This window comes from Heloderma suspectum, chromosome 2 (assembly GCF_057233095.1).
Source record: "Heloderma suspectum isolate Gila_16-S chromosome 2, 16-S_ref, whole genome shotgun sequence".
NCBI classification, from domain to species: Eukaryota; Metazoa; Chordata; class Lepidosauria; order Squamata; family Helodermatidae; genus Heloderma; species Heloderma suspectum.
The window spans coordinates 377,259,672-377,275,166 of NC_139459.1; the positions used below are offsets into that span (position 1 = coordinate 377,259,672).

Sequence of the window (15,495 nt, forward strand, 5' to 3'; positions counted from 1 at the left end):
ACTTGAGCGCCACATAGACAGAGCCTCTGTTCTGCAGGCATTTTACAATAACACCTCCAGTTAAAGAACCACCAGGGAGCAGGAGACAGGGAACACCTTGACGTGATACCCCAGAGAGCTGATGCCAGTCTGTAGACCAGGGGAGGGGAACTGAGTTGGGGCAGGGGGTGGATGCCCCCCCTGCCCACTGCAGGCTGAATCATGTCAGGGGCATGGCCGCACCTGTCGAGGTCATTGTTCCCTGACCCAAAGTGCCAGCTGGAGCTCCAGTTGGCACTTTTGTGTCTGGACAGCGTTGCTCAGGCTGTGTCATTCCCAATGGGAGAAGGTGCATCAGGGCAATGCAGTCCCAGCTGGAGTCTTGGCTGGGGCACCTTTGCTCATGCTGCGTCCTCCCCGCAGGAGCAAGGCGTGGCTCAGGCAAAGCCCAATGGGGCGGGGGAGCAGTGCACTAAGGGGAAGCCCCCTGTTGTCTCCTATTATTGATTGGAGATAATGGGGGGCGGTTCTCCCTCTGCAGACATCCAATTGGGAGGGAGAGCAGCATGCTAAGGGGAATCGCCCTTTTATCTCCTATCATTGATCAGAGATAACGGAGATTCTTGGCCTTTCCCAAGCCTCCAGTAGGTTTCTGGGGTGGGGCTCGGGTAGGGCCCACAGAGGAAGCCAAAGCCTCCGTGGGTTGGATGGGGAATGTCCGTGGGCTGGAAGTCCCCCCACCCCAGTATAGATGATACTGTACCAGATGGTCTGGCCAGGTATGAGGCAGGTTCCTGCGTTCCTGTTTTCTCTGGGCTACATTACAGGGTTGTCAGAAGCCATTATCTCTCAGCCTTGCCCCCCCCCCATATTCTTTGACCATTCGCCAAACTCAGTCAACTGCTGTTGTGAAAAACAGAACGGACAAGCTTTAGTGGGGAAGCAGATCGGTCAAATATGAAATAGCCTGTACTGATGAATATTAACTGGCAGTGTAAAGTGTTGGACTTGATCCACAGAGTCTGAGATTTGCCCCAAAGCTCAGCCAAGTTCTCAGTGGCTGACTTTATTTCATTTTTATACTGCCCAATAGCCGAGGCTCTCTGGGCAGTTACCAAATTAAAACCACAAAAATACAACAGAAAATACAATATAACATATAATAGATTTAAAGTACAGAATAAAAATACAACCAGAGTAAAACTAGCAGCAATGCAGATATTTAAAAAGCAGAGCTAAAAAAACTGGAATGCTAAAATGCTAAAAATGCCTGGGAAAATAAAAGGGTCTTGACCTGGCCCTGGAAAGAGTACAACGTGGGTGCCAGGTGAACCTCTCTAGGGAGTTTGTTCCACAACCAGGGTGCCACAGCAGAAAAGGCCCTTTTCCTGGTAGCCACCTGCCTTACCTCTTTTGGCAGGGGCTCCTAGAGTAGGGCCCCTGAAGATGCTCTTAGGGTCCGGGCAGGTACATATGGGAGGAGGTGATCCTTCAGTTAACCTGGCCCCAAGTTGTTTAGGGCTTTGCAAGTTAATACCAGCACTTTGAATCAGGCCTGGAAAACGACTGGTGGCCAGGGCAGCTGGGAAAGTACTGACATAATATGATCTTGCTGGCTGGTCCCTGTTAGCAATCTCGCTGCCCTATTTTGGACCAGCTGAAGTTTCCAGACTGTATTCAAAGGCAGAACCATGTATACTTATCCAGAGGAGAGGTTATCAGAACATGGATAACTGTAGCTAGGCTGTCTCTGTCCAGATAAGGTGTAGTTGGTATATCAAGCTAAGCTGATAAAAAGTGCTCCATGCCACTGAGTTCACCTGTGCCTCAAGTGACAATTCTGGGTCCAAGAGCAACCCCCAAACGACAAACCTGATCCTTGGGGGGGGGGGGTCTTGTCTGGATTGAGTCTCAGCTTATTGGCCCTCACCCAGTCCATTACCGTGCCCAGGCACTGATCCAGAACAGCCACCGCCTCACCTGGGTTTGATGAAAAAGAGAGGCAGAGCTGGGTGTCATCTGCATATTGATAACCACACTGGACTACACTGCAGGGCTGATGCAAACCTCTCAGGCACAGATCTGACCCAACCTGCAATATGCGGGAGGATAATACTTACAGGCTGTGCTTGCAGCACACTTTTTGGATGCTAAAAACTTAAAAGCACAGCCCAAAACATTTTTGTTTTGTTTTGCCACAGCTAATAAGACTTGAGCTAGACAGGAGTGCCTGTCTTTCCTTCCACCCTGGTGTGTGTGTGGACGGGCGTTGCGGGGCGTGGGCGGGGGGCTACCGTCTAATCACACGAAGTCCTGCGTTTCCTCTCTCGGGACAACAGACTCATCCAGAGCCAGAGCCAGAGCCAGCCCCGCCTTTTCTGGGAAATCAGGCCGGGAAGATTCGGCCCCTCCAGCTTTCGACCCCAGGGCGCTGCTCACCGCATCGCCATCGCTGGTCGTGTGAAAGACACCCCCTGACACGAGCATTGGCTCCCCGCGGCCCCCCACGTGCCCAGCTGGCCCCTTTTCCTCCGATCATATTTTCTTCACCGCCTCTGCTTTTCGGGCGAAGATGTGCGGGGCGACGGACTCCGCCCGTTAAGTCCCGAAGAGGAACCAGCCAGCCGCTTTCGCTTTCCTTTCCTCCGACACGAAGTCAGCCCAGCGACAGCGGCCCGATTGCAAACGCGATTCTCCTATTGGGTGGACGTCTCTCCCCCCGCCACTTTGGCCAGTTTCGGGTCTACTCAGCGCCGGTGAACGGCTGCGAAGAGAGGTGCGGGATGGAGCCGCGTCTGCTCGCGTCCCCCCGACGTGGGCTCCTGTCGCTCCTGGCCCTGCTCGTGCAGGCTGAGCTGGAGGGCTGCTCTGGTGAGTAACCTCCGGAGAGTTTAGGTGGGCAAAGACGTCGGGGGCAGGATTGGAACCCAGCTCGTACGCGATGCGCTTTCTTGCCGTGCAGGAATAATGACAGGGGGCAGATTTTCTGTAGGGCAGCGGGGAGATCTTTTTTGTTCGCTCGTTCATGAAGTTTCATTTTATTTTGAAATAAAATTAAAACAAAGGCAACAAAAAGGTGAAGAACATGCATAATAATTCAAGCTTATTAAAGAGCCAGTGTCGTGTGGTGGTGAGAGTGTTGACTGGGGGTCTGGCTGCCGCCCCGCACATCTTTCCTTGAAAAGCAGAGGCGGTCAAGAATATAGGATGGGAGGAAAAGGGGCCAGCTGGGCACGTGGGGGGCTGCGAGGAGCCAGCGCTCGTGTCGTGGGGTTTCTTTCGCACGACCAAAAATGGCGATGCTGTGAGCGGCGCCCTCGGGTCGAAAGCTGGAAGGGCCGAATCATCACGGTCTGATTTCCCAGAAAAGGCGGGGCTGGCTCTGGCTCTGGCTCAGGATGAGGCTGTTGTTGAGAGAGGAAACGCAGGACTTCGTGTGATTAGACGGTAGACCCCCCGCCCACGCCCCCAACGCCCGCCCACGCACACACTACGCAGCACCCTCTGGGGTCGAAAGTTGGAAGGGAGCAGAGAAGCCAGGTGGCCTCTTTTCCCCGCCCTGCGCAGGCCTGGCCCGTGGCATGTTGCCCCCGCAGGTGAGGCAGCAGTGCCGTGGCCGCCCCCCGCCCCCCTGCTTGGCCGTCCAACCGGCTGGCCAGCCAACCCAGCTGGCCGCTGACTCCCACCCACCTGGCCAGCTCTTCCGCCTTGCGCCCCAGCAGTGGGGCTCCTGGGAGAGGTTTGCTGAACTATCGCCAGAGGTCCTTCCAGCCTTCTCCAGCCTGGTGCCCTCCGGAGGTCTCGGACTTCAGTTCCCATCAGCCCCAGCCAGCAAGGCCAGTGGTAAGGAATTCTGGGAATTGTAGCCCAAAACATGTGGAGGGCACCAGGTTGGGGAAAGCTGAAATAGATGCACAGTGGTGTGGTAAGAGCGGAACATGCCCTTTGTTCGTTGTCTAGCCGGCCAATGGATCGCACTAGACATGGGTAAGACTCTTGGATCAGGACAGCTGTTTGTTGTGAGGCTCACAGGCACGCTGCCAGAAAGGAACAGAGAGCCCTGAACATTCAGTGGGGCAGACTTTTATACAGGGAAATACGCCACATATAGGGAAGAACTCTAGCATGTTCTACTATGCACATCGCCTGGAGGCATGCACACACTGTTATCTGGAAGGAAGCTGGACCTTCTCTCCCTGGGTAGGGTGGATGTGTCAGTTGTTGATACTGAGTTGCTGTACCAAGTATAATGCTTATCAGCTTGTAGCACAGGCTGCGGGCTGCGACTCCCTGGGGAGGAACCTATACTCCCTGGGGAACCTATACTCCCCAGCAGTTCCCAGAACACGCTGTTGACAGGCTGCAATCTGCTACTTGCAGACTGTCAGAGCCAAAACAGGGTGAGCTAGCGAACAAACATGGAGTTACTCTGGTTAAGACTTAACACATGCACAACCATCTGTTGGACACCTTATGCAGATGCCAACGGCATTCTCATAACTGCGTTGCCACTCTGGGGTACACATAACACATTAGGGGTGAGGTTAAAGGATGGATACTTTCCTCAGTGGCCTTTTTGTGGGTAGTGTTGGGAGCCGTTGGTCTGGATGCAACGCCTCCAGTTCCTCGTGGCTTGGGGCCAGTCCAGACATGAGACCGTGGGCATCCACCCACAGGGGCAAGGGGTACAACTGCCTCCGATTCCAGTCATAACGTCAGTCTGGGAACGGCCACAGCGGCTGCCCCATCTATCACTTTCCAGCTGTACAGGCTCAGGACAGGAGGTCAGTAAAGGAAACACAGCCAGGCTCCTCCACGCCCATGTAGCTTCGTTCCGAGAGCGGCAGCAGCACCTTGTGCTGCACACGCCTGTCTCTCTCAGTCCGGTTCCCCACAACACTGGCAGGTGAGGCCCCACCAGGGCAGGGCAGCTAACTTAACCTGGGGGTGGGATTCCATCGAGCTCAGCTGAGGCTGGCTGCCATGCAAATGGCAGAGTGTGGACCTGGAAGGGGCCATGAGGACGGCTTTCTGGCAGGACCAGCCAGGCAGTGCTGCGGCCTGCTAGGCCTTCGGTTTGGTAGCCTGCAGGAGTGCCTGCCTTGTAAAACATCCCTCGCTGACTGTGACTGTGCAAATCATTGACTTATTTTTTTTTATTACATTTCTATATCGCCCAGTAGCTGAAGATCTCTGGGCAGTTCACAACAATGAAAACCAGAAGTACAGGATAAAAACAACATAAAATATAAAAGCTTAAAACGACAGTAGAACAGTACAACCAGAATAAAACCTAGCAGCAATGCAGAGATTTAAGATACAGTAACAAATTAAAAACAGCAGAGCTAAAAGACTAGAATGCTAAAATTCCTGCAAAATTTCCCCTCCTGTTCCAACTTGCATGGGCCCCTGGTTGAATTCGCTTTAATTTAAAGTGAACCAGTGAGTTCTTTTCCAGCCCACAGGTAAGGGAAGTGTGTGGTGGAGTGTTGCTTGTATGTAAAACCCCTGCCAGTCCCAGAATCACAAGGGAAGATGCACTCCTCGTGTACACTGGCTTTGTCTGGCTTAACCCACCCACCCCCTTGTAAAGATGCATAAGATTAGACTGTTAATGTTGGTATGTGAAAGCACCTTAAAACTCATCTGTTTTCACACACCAAGGCTGGGAAAGGGCTGAAAGAGAACATAAGGGAAAGGGAGAGATGGCTGTCACATGACGAGAGCCGTTCCAAATTTCATCCATGCTCAGGGGCATCCATAGGAAGGGGCAAGGAGGGCAACTGACCCCCTGGGGATGAGCCATAGTCTCCAGATGCCCAGCTTTCATTTGAATAAAAAAGGCCCCAGCCCTTGTAGAACCCAAGATATGAGGCAAAGTGTGAAGCCACTATTCTGCCTGTTCATTTTGTGAAATATTAATCACTGCCCATCTTTTAGTGTTTGTAGCCAATGAATGAAGTCACGGCAATGGTTCACACGCACACTATTTGGGTGTGTTAACCCTTCTGGGTTTGGTAAGGCTTTTTGGGGTCTTCCCTATTAGGAAGTAATGGCAGCCTCATAAAAAACTATTTAGGGCACAATCCTATCTAGATGGGCGGATGCCTCCGAACTCGGAGGTGGTCGCCTATCTAAAACAAGGCAGGAGAAGCACAGGGGGATCATTCCCTCTGCGCCTCTCCTGCCTTGCTTTTTCTGCTAGACGGCCGTTTTCGGCTGTCTAGCCATGGGGGGGGGGGGCGAGCAGGAGAGGATGTGTCATACACGCAAATCTGCTCTCCCCACCCCGGAACGCCCCAGCCACGCCCCTTTTTGGCCGCTCTGCGCTCCTCTTCCAAGCGTGGAGGACGGGAGGCAGCACGGAAGTGGGGGAGGTCGGTTTTCCAGGAATCGCCCTCAGAGCGCACGCTCTGTGTCGATTCCTAGAAAATTGCATATCCTATGGCCGTCTAGCCGCTGTCTAGCAACCATAGGATTGCTCCCTCTGAAATCCAGGAGTTTCCTGTAGCTGGCTGGACAGTAGTGTGTCTACCAAAACACAAAAGGTAGCAGCAAAGACAGGAGTTCATGATCTTTCTAACTCAGGTTTTCTTAATTTTCCCCCCTGGGTTGATAAACATTTTAAAAATTACCTTAACAGTGTGTACAGGTAAAGTTCATCAATCGTTATTATACCCATATTGTAGGAGTCAGAGCTGTGGCTGAGAAAATGTGGGTTACACAAGTCCTGCAAAGTAGCCCAGTGTTGTTATTCCTATTTTGTGGAAGGCGTCAGTGTTATTTATTAAAGATTAGAACAAGTTGTTGTGATACATATATATATAGCTTTAAGAGAACCTGCCATTTAGCTGTTTCAGGAGGCCCCAGTGGAACCTCTCCCCATCTCTCTCTGAGTGTTTTCCTTGGAGCTGAGATGGTGTGCCATGCAGCTGCACAGTGTTTTGTCATATATTGTAGCAATAAAGAAACTTCTTGTGAAGGTACCTGAACCTATTGTGCCTTGCCTGTAGGGCAGAGCTTACCACTGGGCTGCAAGCTGAGCAGGTCACCCCACCCCAATTCATTATGATCAGGGTGTTCCTAGGGGTGTGCCACTCACCCACAGGGCTTCCGTCTTGCCAGGATTCAGCTTCAGTTTATTGGCCCTCATCCAGCCCATCACTGAGTCTAGGCACTGATTCAGGACTTGCACAGCCTCTCCTGATTCAGACATCACAGGGAGATAGAGCTGCGTGTCATCAGCATACTGATGGCATTTAGCTCCAAATCCCCTAATGACTGCTCCCAGCAGCTTCATATAGATGTTAAACAACATCGGGGACAAGATGGTACCCTGCAGCACCCCATAGCTCAATTGTCAATGGGCCAAGGAATAGTCACCCAATGTTACTCTCTGAAATCGCCCCGTAGGTGGGACCAGAACCACTGTAACACAGTGCCTCCAATACCCATCCCACGGAGTTGATCCAGGAGGATACCATGGTTGATGGTATCAAAAGCCGATGTCTTTCACTTGGCCATGCCCTTGGTGACCTAGGTAACTAAATAAACTCACCTACCTTTCCAACACATCAAAGCCCTAGAGCGCTCTTTCGAGCTTTCAGAATTGCCCTGCACTTCCATTTCACCAGTGGGAGTAATTAGCCTCAGTGATTATGCACTTCTCTGATGTTTGCGTTACTTTGCTTGTCTGATGTTGTGTTAAATTGCTTCTGTGATGCATAAGAGCTTTATTGCAGTATGGATCTGGCGAGGTCTCGGGATCATGGGAGCCTGTCTTTGCGAGCAGGGAGCAACTGCCCAGAGAAGGAGAAAGGGGTGTGTGTGTGTGTGTGTGTGTAAGCTATAACTCCGGAACACTTTGCTGGAATGGAGCAAAATTGGGGTGGTGGGCTGCTCTCAAGGACTGCCCTCAGATGCTGCACTGGATAATTGGGGATTTTGGCTGCTTCAGGGAAAAGTGGGCATTTTCCCCCTCTATCCCCCCCCCATTTCCCCCTATTTTCCCTTTTCCTTTGGCATTAAACAAATCTGCATAAGGGCTTTATCACAGTAGCAATAAAGTCTCAGGATCCACAGGAACAGAGAAGCCTGTTTTGCGAGCAGGGAGAAGTGGTCAGAGAAGGAGAAATGGGGGTTGGAGCTACAACTCCCTGGCTGTTTGCTGGAATGGGGCTTATTTACACTGGTGGTGGGCTCTCATGGGGAGCAGGTGTCTACCTGCCTTTTTAGCACTGTTTCTAGCTTTCAGAATTGTGAATTAGCTACTCTCCGTTCATAATAATGTAGTAGCAGGGGGGAGCCTTCCTCAGGGGCAAGAGAATATTGTTGGGAAACTCAAGCACAGAGGTGTGCAGACTTCAGGCTTACAGGTTCTACTGTGTGTTGTCATTGCTTTTACCAGAATGCCACGATCCACCAAACAGAGCCTGGCGCAAAAGACAATCCTTCCTCCCAAAAATCCACTCCTAGTTACCCCAAGCGCTTATCATTTCAGCAGAACATAAGAACATAAGAGCCCTGCTGGATCAGACCAAGGGTCCATCTTGTCCAGCATTCTGTCCACACAGTGGCCAACCAGCTGTCGACCAGGAACCCACAAGCAGGACACGAGTGCAACAGCACCCTCCTGCCCATGTTCCCCAGCTACTGGTGTACATCAGCTTACTGCCTCTGGTACTGGAGGTGGCACATGGCCTTCAGGACTAGTAGAACAATTTAGGGTGGCAGGGGAGTCATTTTGTCGCTGCTTTTGTTAAATAATTGGGAGTGAGAAATCCTTGTCAGTTTACTCCAGATCTCCTAGAGAACTGCTGGTAGATCCAGACCTACCTTCTGCCTAGTGCTGGATGCGCATCTTGTCTGATCTCAGAAGCTAAGCAGGGTCAGCCCTGGTTAGTACTTGGATAGGAACTGACTGGGAATCAGGCTTCCTGCACTGAGCAGGGGATTGGACTCAATGGTTTTGTAGGCCTCTTCCAACCCTATGATTCTGTGTCTATGTCTACTCCTGCTCTTGTTGTTGTTGTTCAGTCTCTTCATGACCCCATGGATCATAGCACGCTAGGCCTTCCTGTCCTGCGCTCTCTCCCGGAGCGTGCTCAAGTTCATATTCATTGCATCGGTGATGCTATCTAGCCATCTCATCCTCTGCCGTCCCCTTCTCCTTTTGCCTTCAGTCTTTCCCAGCATCAGGCTCTTTTCCAGAGAGTTTTCTCTTCGCATTAGGTGGCCAAAATATTTCAGCTTCAGCTTCAGTATCTGTCCTTCCAATGAGCACTCAGGGTTGATTTCCTTTAGGATGGACTGATTTGACCTCCTTGCAGTCCAGGGGACTCGTAAGAGTCTTCTCCAGCACCACAGTTCGAAAGCATCAGTTCTTCGGCGCTCAGCCTTCCTTATAGTCCAGCTCTCACAGCCATACATTACTACTGGGAAAACCATAGCTTTGATTAGACGGACCTTTGTCGGCAAGGTGATGTCTCTGCTTCTTACTATGCTGTCTAGGTTTGCCATAGCTTTCCTCCCAAGGAGCAAGCGTCTTTTAATTTCATGGCTACAGTCACTGTCTGCGGTGATCTTGGAGCCCAAGAAAGTAAAATCTGTCACTGCTTCCATTTCTTCCCCTTCTATATGCCAGGAAGTGATGGGGCCAGATGCCATGATCTTAGTTTTTTTTTAATGTTGAGTTTCAAACCAGCTTTTGCACTCTCCTCTTTCACCCTCAACAAGAGGCTCTTTAGATCCTCTTCGCTTTCTGCCATGAGGGTGGTTTTTGATATAATTATTTTATTTTTTAAAAAAAGAAAAACAAAACACAACAAGAACAGAAACACATATGAGGTCTTTTTTTTGGAGGGGGTGTATCTCAGCTTGGGGGAGAAAGAAACCGCTTTTTCGCAAACTGCTCTGTGGCTGAGCACAACAGGAAGCACTCTTCCGCCCACACCAGAATACAGCTGAAAGATTAGGAACATAAGAACATAAGAAGAGTCATGCCAGATCAGACCAAGGGTCCATCTAGTCCAGCATTCTGTCCACACAGCGGCCAACCAGCTGCCCACAGGAAACCCGCAAGCAGGACATGAGTACAGCAGCACCCTCCCGCCCATGTTCCCCAGCAACTGGTATACATAGGCTCACTGCCTCTGAAACTGGAGGTAGCATACAGCCATCAGGACTGGTAACCATCGATAGCCTTCTCCTCCAGGAATTTGTCCAACCCCCGTTTAAAGCCATCCAGTTTGGTAGCCATCACTATGTCTTGTGGTAGTGAATTCCATAGCTTAACTATGCATTGTGTGAAGATGTACTTCCTATCTGTTGTGAATTTCTCACCAATCAGTTTTATGAGATGACCCTGGTTTCTAATATTACGTTGAGAAGGAGAAAAATGTCTCTATCCACATTCTCCACACCATGCATAATTTTGTACACCTCTATCGTGTCTCCCCTTACTCTCTTCTCCAAGCTAAACAATCCCAGCTGTTGTAACTTTTCCTCATAGGTGAGATGCTCAAGCCCCTAGATCATTTTCGTTGCCCTCCTCTGCACTTTTTCCAGCTCTACAGTATCTTTTTTGAGGTGTGGTGACCAGAACTAGACGCAGTATTCCAAATGTGGTCACTTAGGGGCAGTATGATATTGGCAGTTTTATTCTCAATTCAATTTCTAATTATGCCCAACTTTTTTAAAGCGGCCGCACACTGGGTTGACATCTTCATTGAACTGTCCACCACAACCCCAAGATCTCTTTCCTGGTCGGTCACCCCTAGCTCAGATCCCATCAGGCTATACTTGAACTTTGGATTTTTTGCCCCCACGTGCATCACTTTACACTTTCTTACATTGAATTGTATTTTCCATTTAGATGCCCATTCTCCCAGTTTGGAGAGATCCTTTTGGACCTGTTCACAGTCCCTTTTTGTTTTAACCACCCTAAATAATTTGGTGTCATCGGCAAACCTGGCCACTTCACTGCTCGCTCCTGATTTCAGATCATTTATGAACAGGTTGAAAAGCATTGGTCCTAATACAGATCCCTGTGAGACCCCACTATTTACTTCCCTTCATTGGGAGAATTTACCATTTATTCCTACTCTCTGCTTTCTGTTCTTTAACCAGTTACTGATCCATAAGAGGACCTGTCCTTTTATTTTGTGACTGCTAAGTTTGCTCAGGAGTCTTTGGTGAGGGACTTTGTCAAAAGCCTTTTGGAAGTCCAAGTAAACATTTTCCAGCAGATCACCCCTGTCTACATGTTTATTGACACTCGCAAAGAACTCTGAAAGGTTAGCGAGACAGGACTTAACTTTGAGGAAGCCGTGTTGATTCTTTTTCGGCAGGGCTTGTCCTTCTATATGCTTACTAATTTTATCTTTAATAATGCCTTCAACCAATTTACCCGGAACAGCCGTTAAGCTAACCGGCCTGTAATTTCCCGGGTCCCCCCAGATCCCTTTTTGAAAATTGGTGTTACACTGGCCATCTTCCAGTCCTCTAGTATAGAGGCTGATCTTAGGGACATATTGCCTATTTTGGTTAGAAGATCAGCAATTTCATATTTGAGTTCTTTGAGAACTCTAGGATGGATACCATCTGGGCCAGGCGATTAATTTGTTTTCAGTTCATCAATAAGGTTGAGAACTTCATCTTTTTCACCATTATTTGCCTCAGTTCCTCAGACTCCCTTCCTGAAAACATCAGTTCAGGCACAGGCATCTATCCTATATCTTCTGCAGTGAAGATGGATGAAAAGAATTCATTCAGCTTCTTCATGACTCCTTGAACTCCATTGTCATCCAATGGTCCAACTGCCTCCCTAGCTGGTTTTCTGCTTCTGACATATTTAAAGAATTCTTCATTGTTGGCTTTGAGATTGTTAGTGATGTGGTCCTCAAAATGCTTTTTAAAATCTCTTATTGTCTGCTTGCATCTCCTTTGTGCAAGCTTGTGCTCCCTTTTGTTTTCCTCACTTGGGCAAGACTTCCATTTTCTGAAGGAAGACTTATTTTCTCTAATAGTTTCCTTGACATCAGGGGCTTTGCTAGGTTTTTAAAAGATCCGGGGCACAGGCCCATAACACAAATTTGCATGCATACATACATACATACATACATACATGTCTAAGCACATGTCTAATATGTGTGTGTGTAGTGTGTTCATGCAGTGTGCTTGCATATGTGTATAGATTACATACATACATAAGAAGTGTGCACTGACCCCCCCCCCAACTCAGACCCCGATTCAGCATTTTGGGAAACATCCGGCTTCTGCTTGGGCCAATTTGTAGTCGGACCACTTCAGCTCAGCACCAAACCTGAGACAAAGTTTGGAAAAATGAGTCTTTATGCTTCCTGTTGACTACCATGGGAAATTAGAAAAGAAACTGTAAGTTTTTTCTCTTGGTCAGAACTGGATGATCATTTCAGGCATAGTAGCCCCCTGGAAGGGGATTACACCTGCCCAATGTCAGAAAAATAGGTGCAGGGTTTATATTTTGATTTTCTTTTAAAGGGAACTGCCAATAACACTTTAATTCCTTGTAAGAATTGGATAAAAATTTCAGTATTCATTGCCCCATCAGAGGAGATCATGTCTGCCAAATTTCAGAATGCTAGCCACAAGGGTTTTTGTGCAAGGGTGGCCTTGACATTTTGAGGTCTCCAAAAGAGGACATACTTATTTCCCTATGTTCCTTCTGAACCATTGTTCTGAAAGTTACAGACAACCTACAGTTGTCCCTAAGTAAGAAACCAGCAAAGTTTCAGAAGGATAGGTGCAGCTGTTCATGTGGAAGGGGAGTTCTCCAGTTGCGGGGGGAGTGATTTGCTTTCCCTTCCATTCACCCCTTCCCCAATAGCTTTTGGGTAAATTTGTATGAAAATGCACAGGTCATTAGAGGTATCCCCCCAGGCAAGAAACCTACAAAGTTTCTGAATGATATACATGCATTCTAATTTAGAATTACTAGAATTTATTTACATTTCACCAGTGTTGGCAGCAGGGGAACATGGGTGGGAAGGTGCTATTGCACTCATGTGCTGCTTGTGGGTTTCCTCTGGGCATCTGGTTGGCCACTGTGTGAACTGAATGCTGGACTAGATGAATCTTGGTCTGATGCAGCACAGCTCTTCTTATGTTCTTAAATAGAGAGTGCTTCTGAGCATGTGCAGAATGTTTTTCTTTCACCACTGAGCACTTACATTCTCCCCCTACCAATTCTATTCCCCTCCATGCAACCATCCCTCCCCATCCTACCATCCTCCAGCAACTCTTCATAAAAACAGATGTCTTGTTTTGTGCAACTGCTCTCTACCTCCTCCTTGTTATGCACAAGCTCTCATTGTATCTTCCTCCCCATAACTTCATTTGTGCCAAGACTTTACCAGGATTCAGCCAATAAGTCTGTTCTCAAAACTAGGGCTCATTTATGGAGAAACTCTCAGCATGTACTAAGTGCTTTTCCCTCACCACTGAAGCTAGAGTTCATGCAAAAAAAACCCAAACCCACAGATGACAAAACATGCATAGGACTGAGCTGAAAGGGTAGTCAATTCATTAGATGGAATTGGGCAGGCACTGTATTCAGCTTGCAGTACCATGCTCACAACTCAGGACTTATTTCTGAGTAAACATGCAGAACGTCAAGGTGCAAACCTCCCTGCAAAAGTAACTTGTGCTGGAATCCTATGCACACTTTCCTGAGGATAAGCCTCATTAAACATAATGGGACTTCTCAGCAGGCATACATAGGACTGCATAAATTAGCAATATTTATCTCCCCTTCACTTAAAAAACAAACCAAAGACTCCTTTTATAAAAATTAAAGCTTTCTGTTCATAGGAACATAGGAAGCTGCCTTATACTGAGTCAAACCCTGGGTCCATCTAGCGCAGTATCGTTGACACTGACTGGCCGCAGTGGCTCTCCAGGGTTTCTGGCAGGATTCTTTCCTAGCCCTGCCTGGAGATGCTGGGGATTGAACCTGGGACCCTCTGCATACCAAACATGTGCTCTGTTGAGCTACAGCCCTTCCTATTGCTGGATAATGGCAACTGACAAACAAAACAGACCCAGTTTTGTTTCTCTGCAACCATGTGAACCCACTTTTCTCAAAGCCTTGAGTGAGGAAGAGAAAAACCAACCCTCTTGTCTGTTTTATAAAGTCAAATACAGTTCAGAACTTCTCTTGCCCATGGAAGAGAATTCTCTTTAAGGATTCCCCAACATATGCCCTGGGTGGAATAAAGAAGAGAGCGAAAGAACAGGATCGGGGAAGGAAGAAGAAAAGAAGAATGGTGATTGGAAATGCGGGGCGGGGGGGGAGGGTAGAGAGAATTCCCTAAGCCAAGTGGCTCCTTTCAGAGAGGTGGTACTTCAGAGGAATTTAGGAGGCTGTTCAGGGTTTGCAAGGATTGCACGTACTTAAATTAACTTTATGAGGTGAGGTGGTGGAGGGATTTTTCTAGCTTTTTTAAAACTGTCGAATCTGTTTAAAAGCTTTAGCAGTTCCTTGATCATGATGCCATGTAGTCCTAACCCTTCCTTTGGAATAATTTGAGTTCTACTGCTATTTAGGAGAAATTAAAGTGGTGGGGGGAGAAAGAAGTTTGTGGAGGCTGAAATTTGGTAGGTTCAGTCAGCTCCATAGGGCCTTCTAGGTCCCCAAATTCCATGCATGTATGTGGAAGCACAAAAAAATTATAGCTCTTTGCTTTGACAGAGTTTCTTGAAAATAGCAAAATTTACCTGTGACTAGCACAAAAGCCATTGGATCTAACTGCCTGAAATTTGGCATATTCAGTCAGCTTCATGGGGGCTACCAATCCTCCAAATTTCATTTATCTATCCTACAAACTAAAAATGTTTATCTATCCTACAAACTAAAAATGTTACGGCTGTTTTTGTTTTCCAATGGAAGTCAATGGGAAAATGTAAAAAAAAATCGCAGGACAGCTCAAAAGATCTGGGGCACAGTTCAGCAAAGACCTGGGACCCATGCCCAGGTGGGATCTATCATAACAATGCCCCTGCTTGACACTGATCGTTTACCATGCCAGTGACCTCTTGGACTTGGTGCTACCTTTCCTAACCTGTGGTATGCATTTTGAATGGGGTTGGATGATCGCGGGGGCAAAAGAACCCATTGTAGGTTCTTCCCCCACACGCACGATAGTGATTTGCATAATTACCCATGATGCACCACAGGTTGCCATGTTATCCAAATGTGGCTCGCGGCACAGCAGGGGTGGCTTCTTATCCACTGTGCAACCCATAGATTGCAGTAGGGGTTGTAGGGTGGGTGAGAAGCAACCCCTGGCATGCTGCACACCGGGTTTGGCTGACACAGCAACCCACACTGTTAATTATGCAAATCATGGTCATGTGCACAGCATGCATGGGGGCTGGGGAAGAATCCACAATGGGTTCTTTTGCCCCCATGATCATCCTAACACAGCCTTTAACTGATCTTGTATTATAGTGATTTGGAGTAACCTCCAAGCATTTTGA

At 48.4% G+C, this 15,495-nt stretch overlaps 1 protein-coding gene across 3 annotated transcripts in view; it reads left to right on the forward strand.

The window, feature by feature from the left end:
• The first annotated feature begins 2,722 nt into the window (after positions 1–2,722).
• Positions 2,723–15,495, forward strand: part of LOC146356288 (class I histocompatibility antigen, F10 alpha chain-like) — a 68,567-nt gene continuing 55,794 nt past the window's right edge. For all 3 annotated transcript variants that reach the window (XM_084831563.1, XM_084831564.1, XM_084831565.1), the window contains exon 1: positions 2,723–2,850. In XM_084831563.1, the coding sequence (XP_084687689.1) occupies positions 2,763–2,850 (88 nt within the window). In that variant the 5' untranslated portion in view covers positions 2,723–2,762. The remainder of the gene's footprint in view (positions 2,851–15,495) is intronic.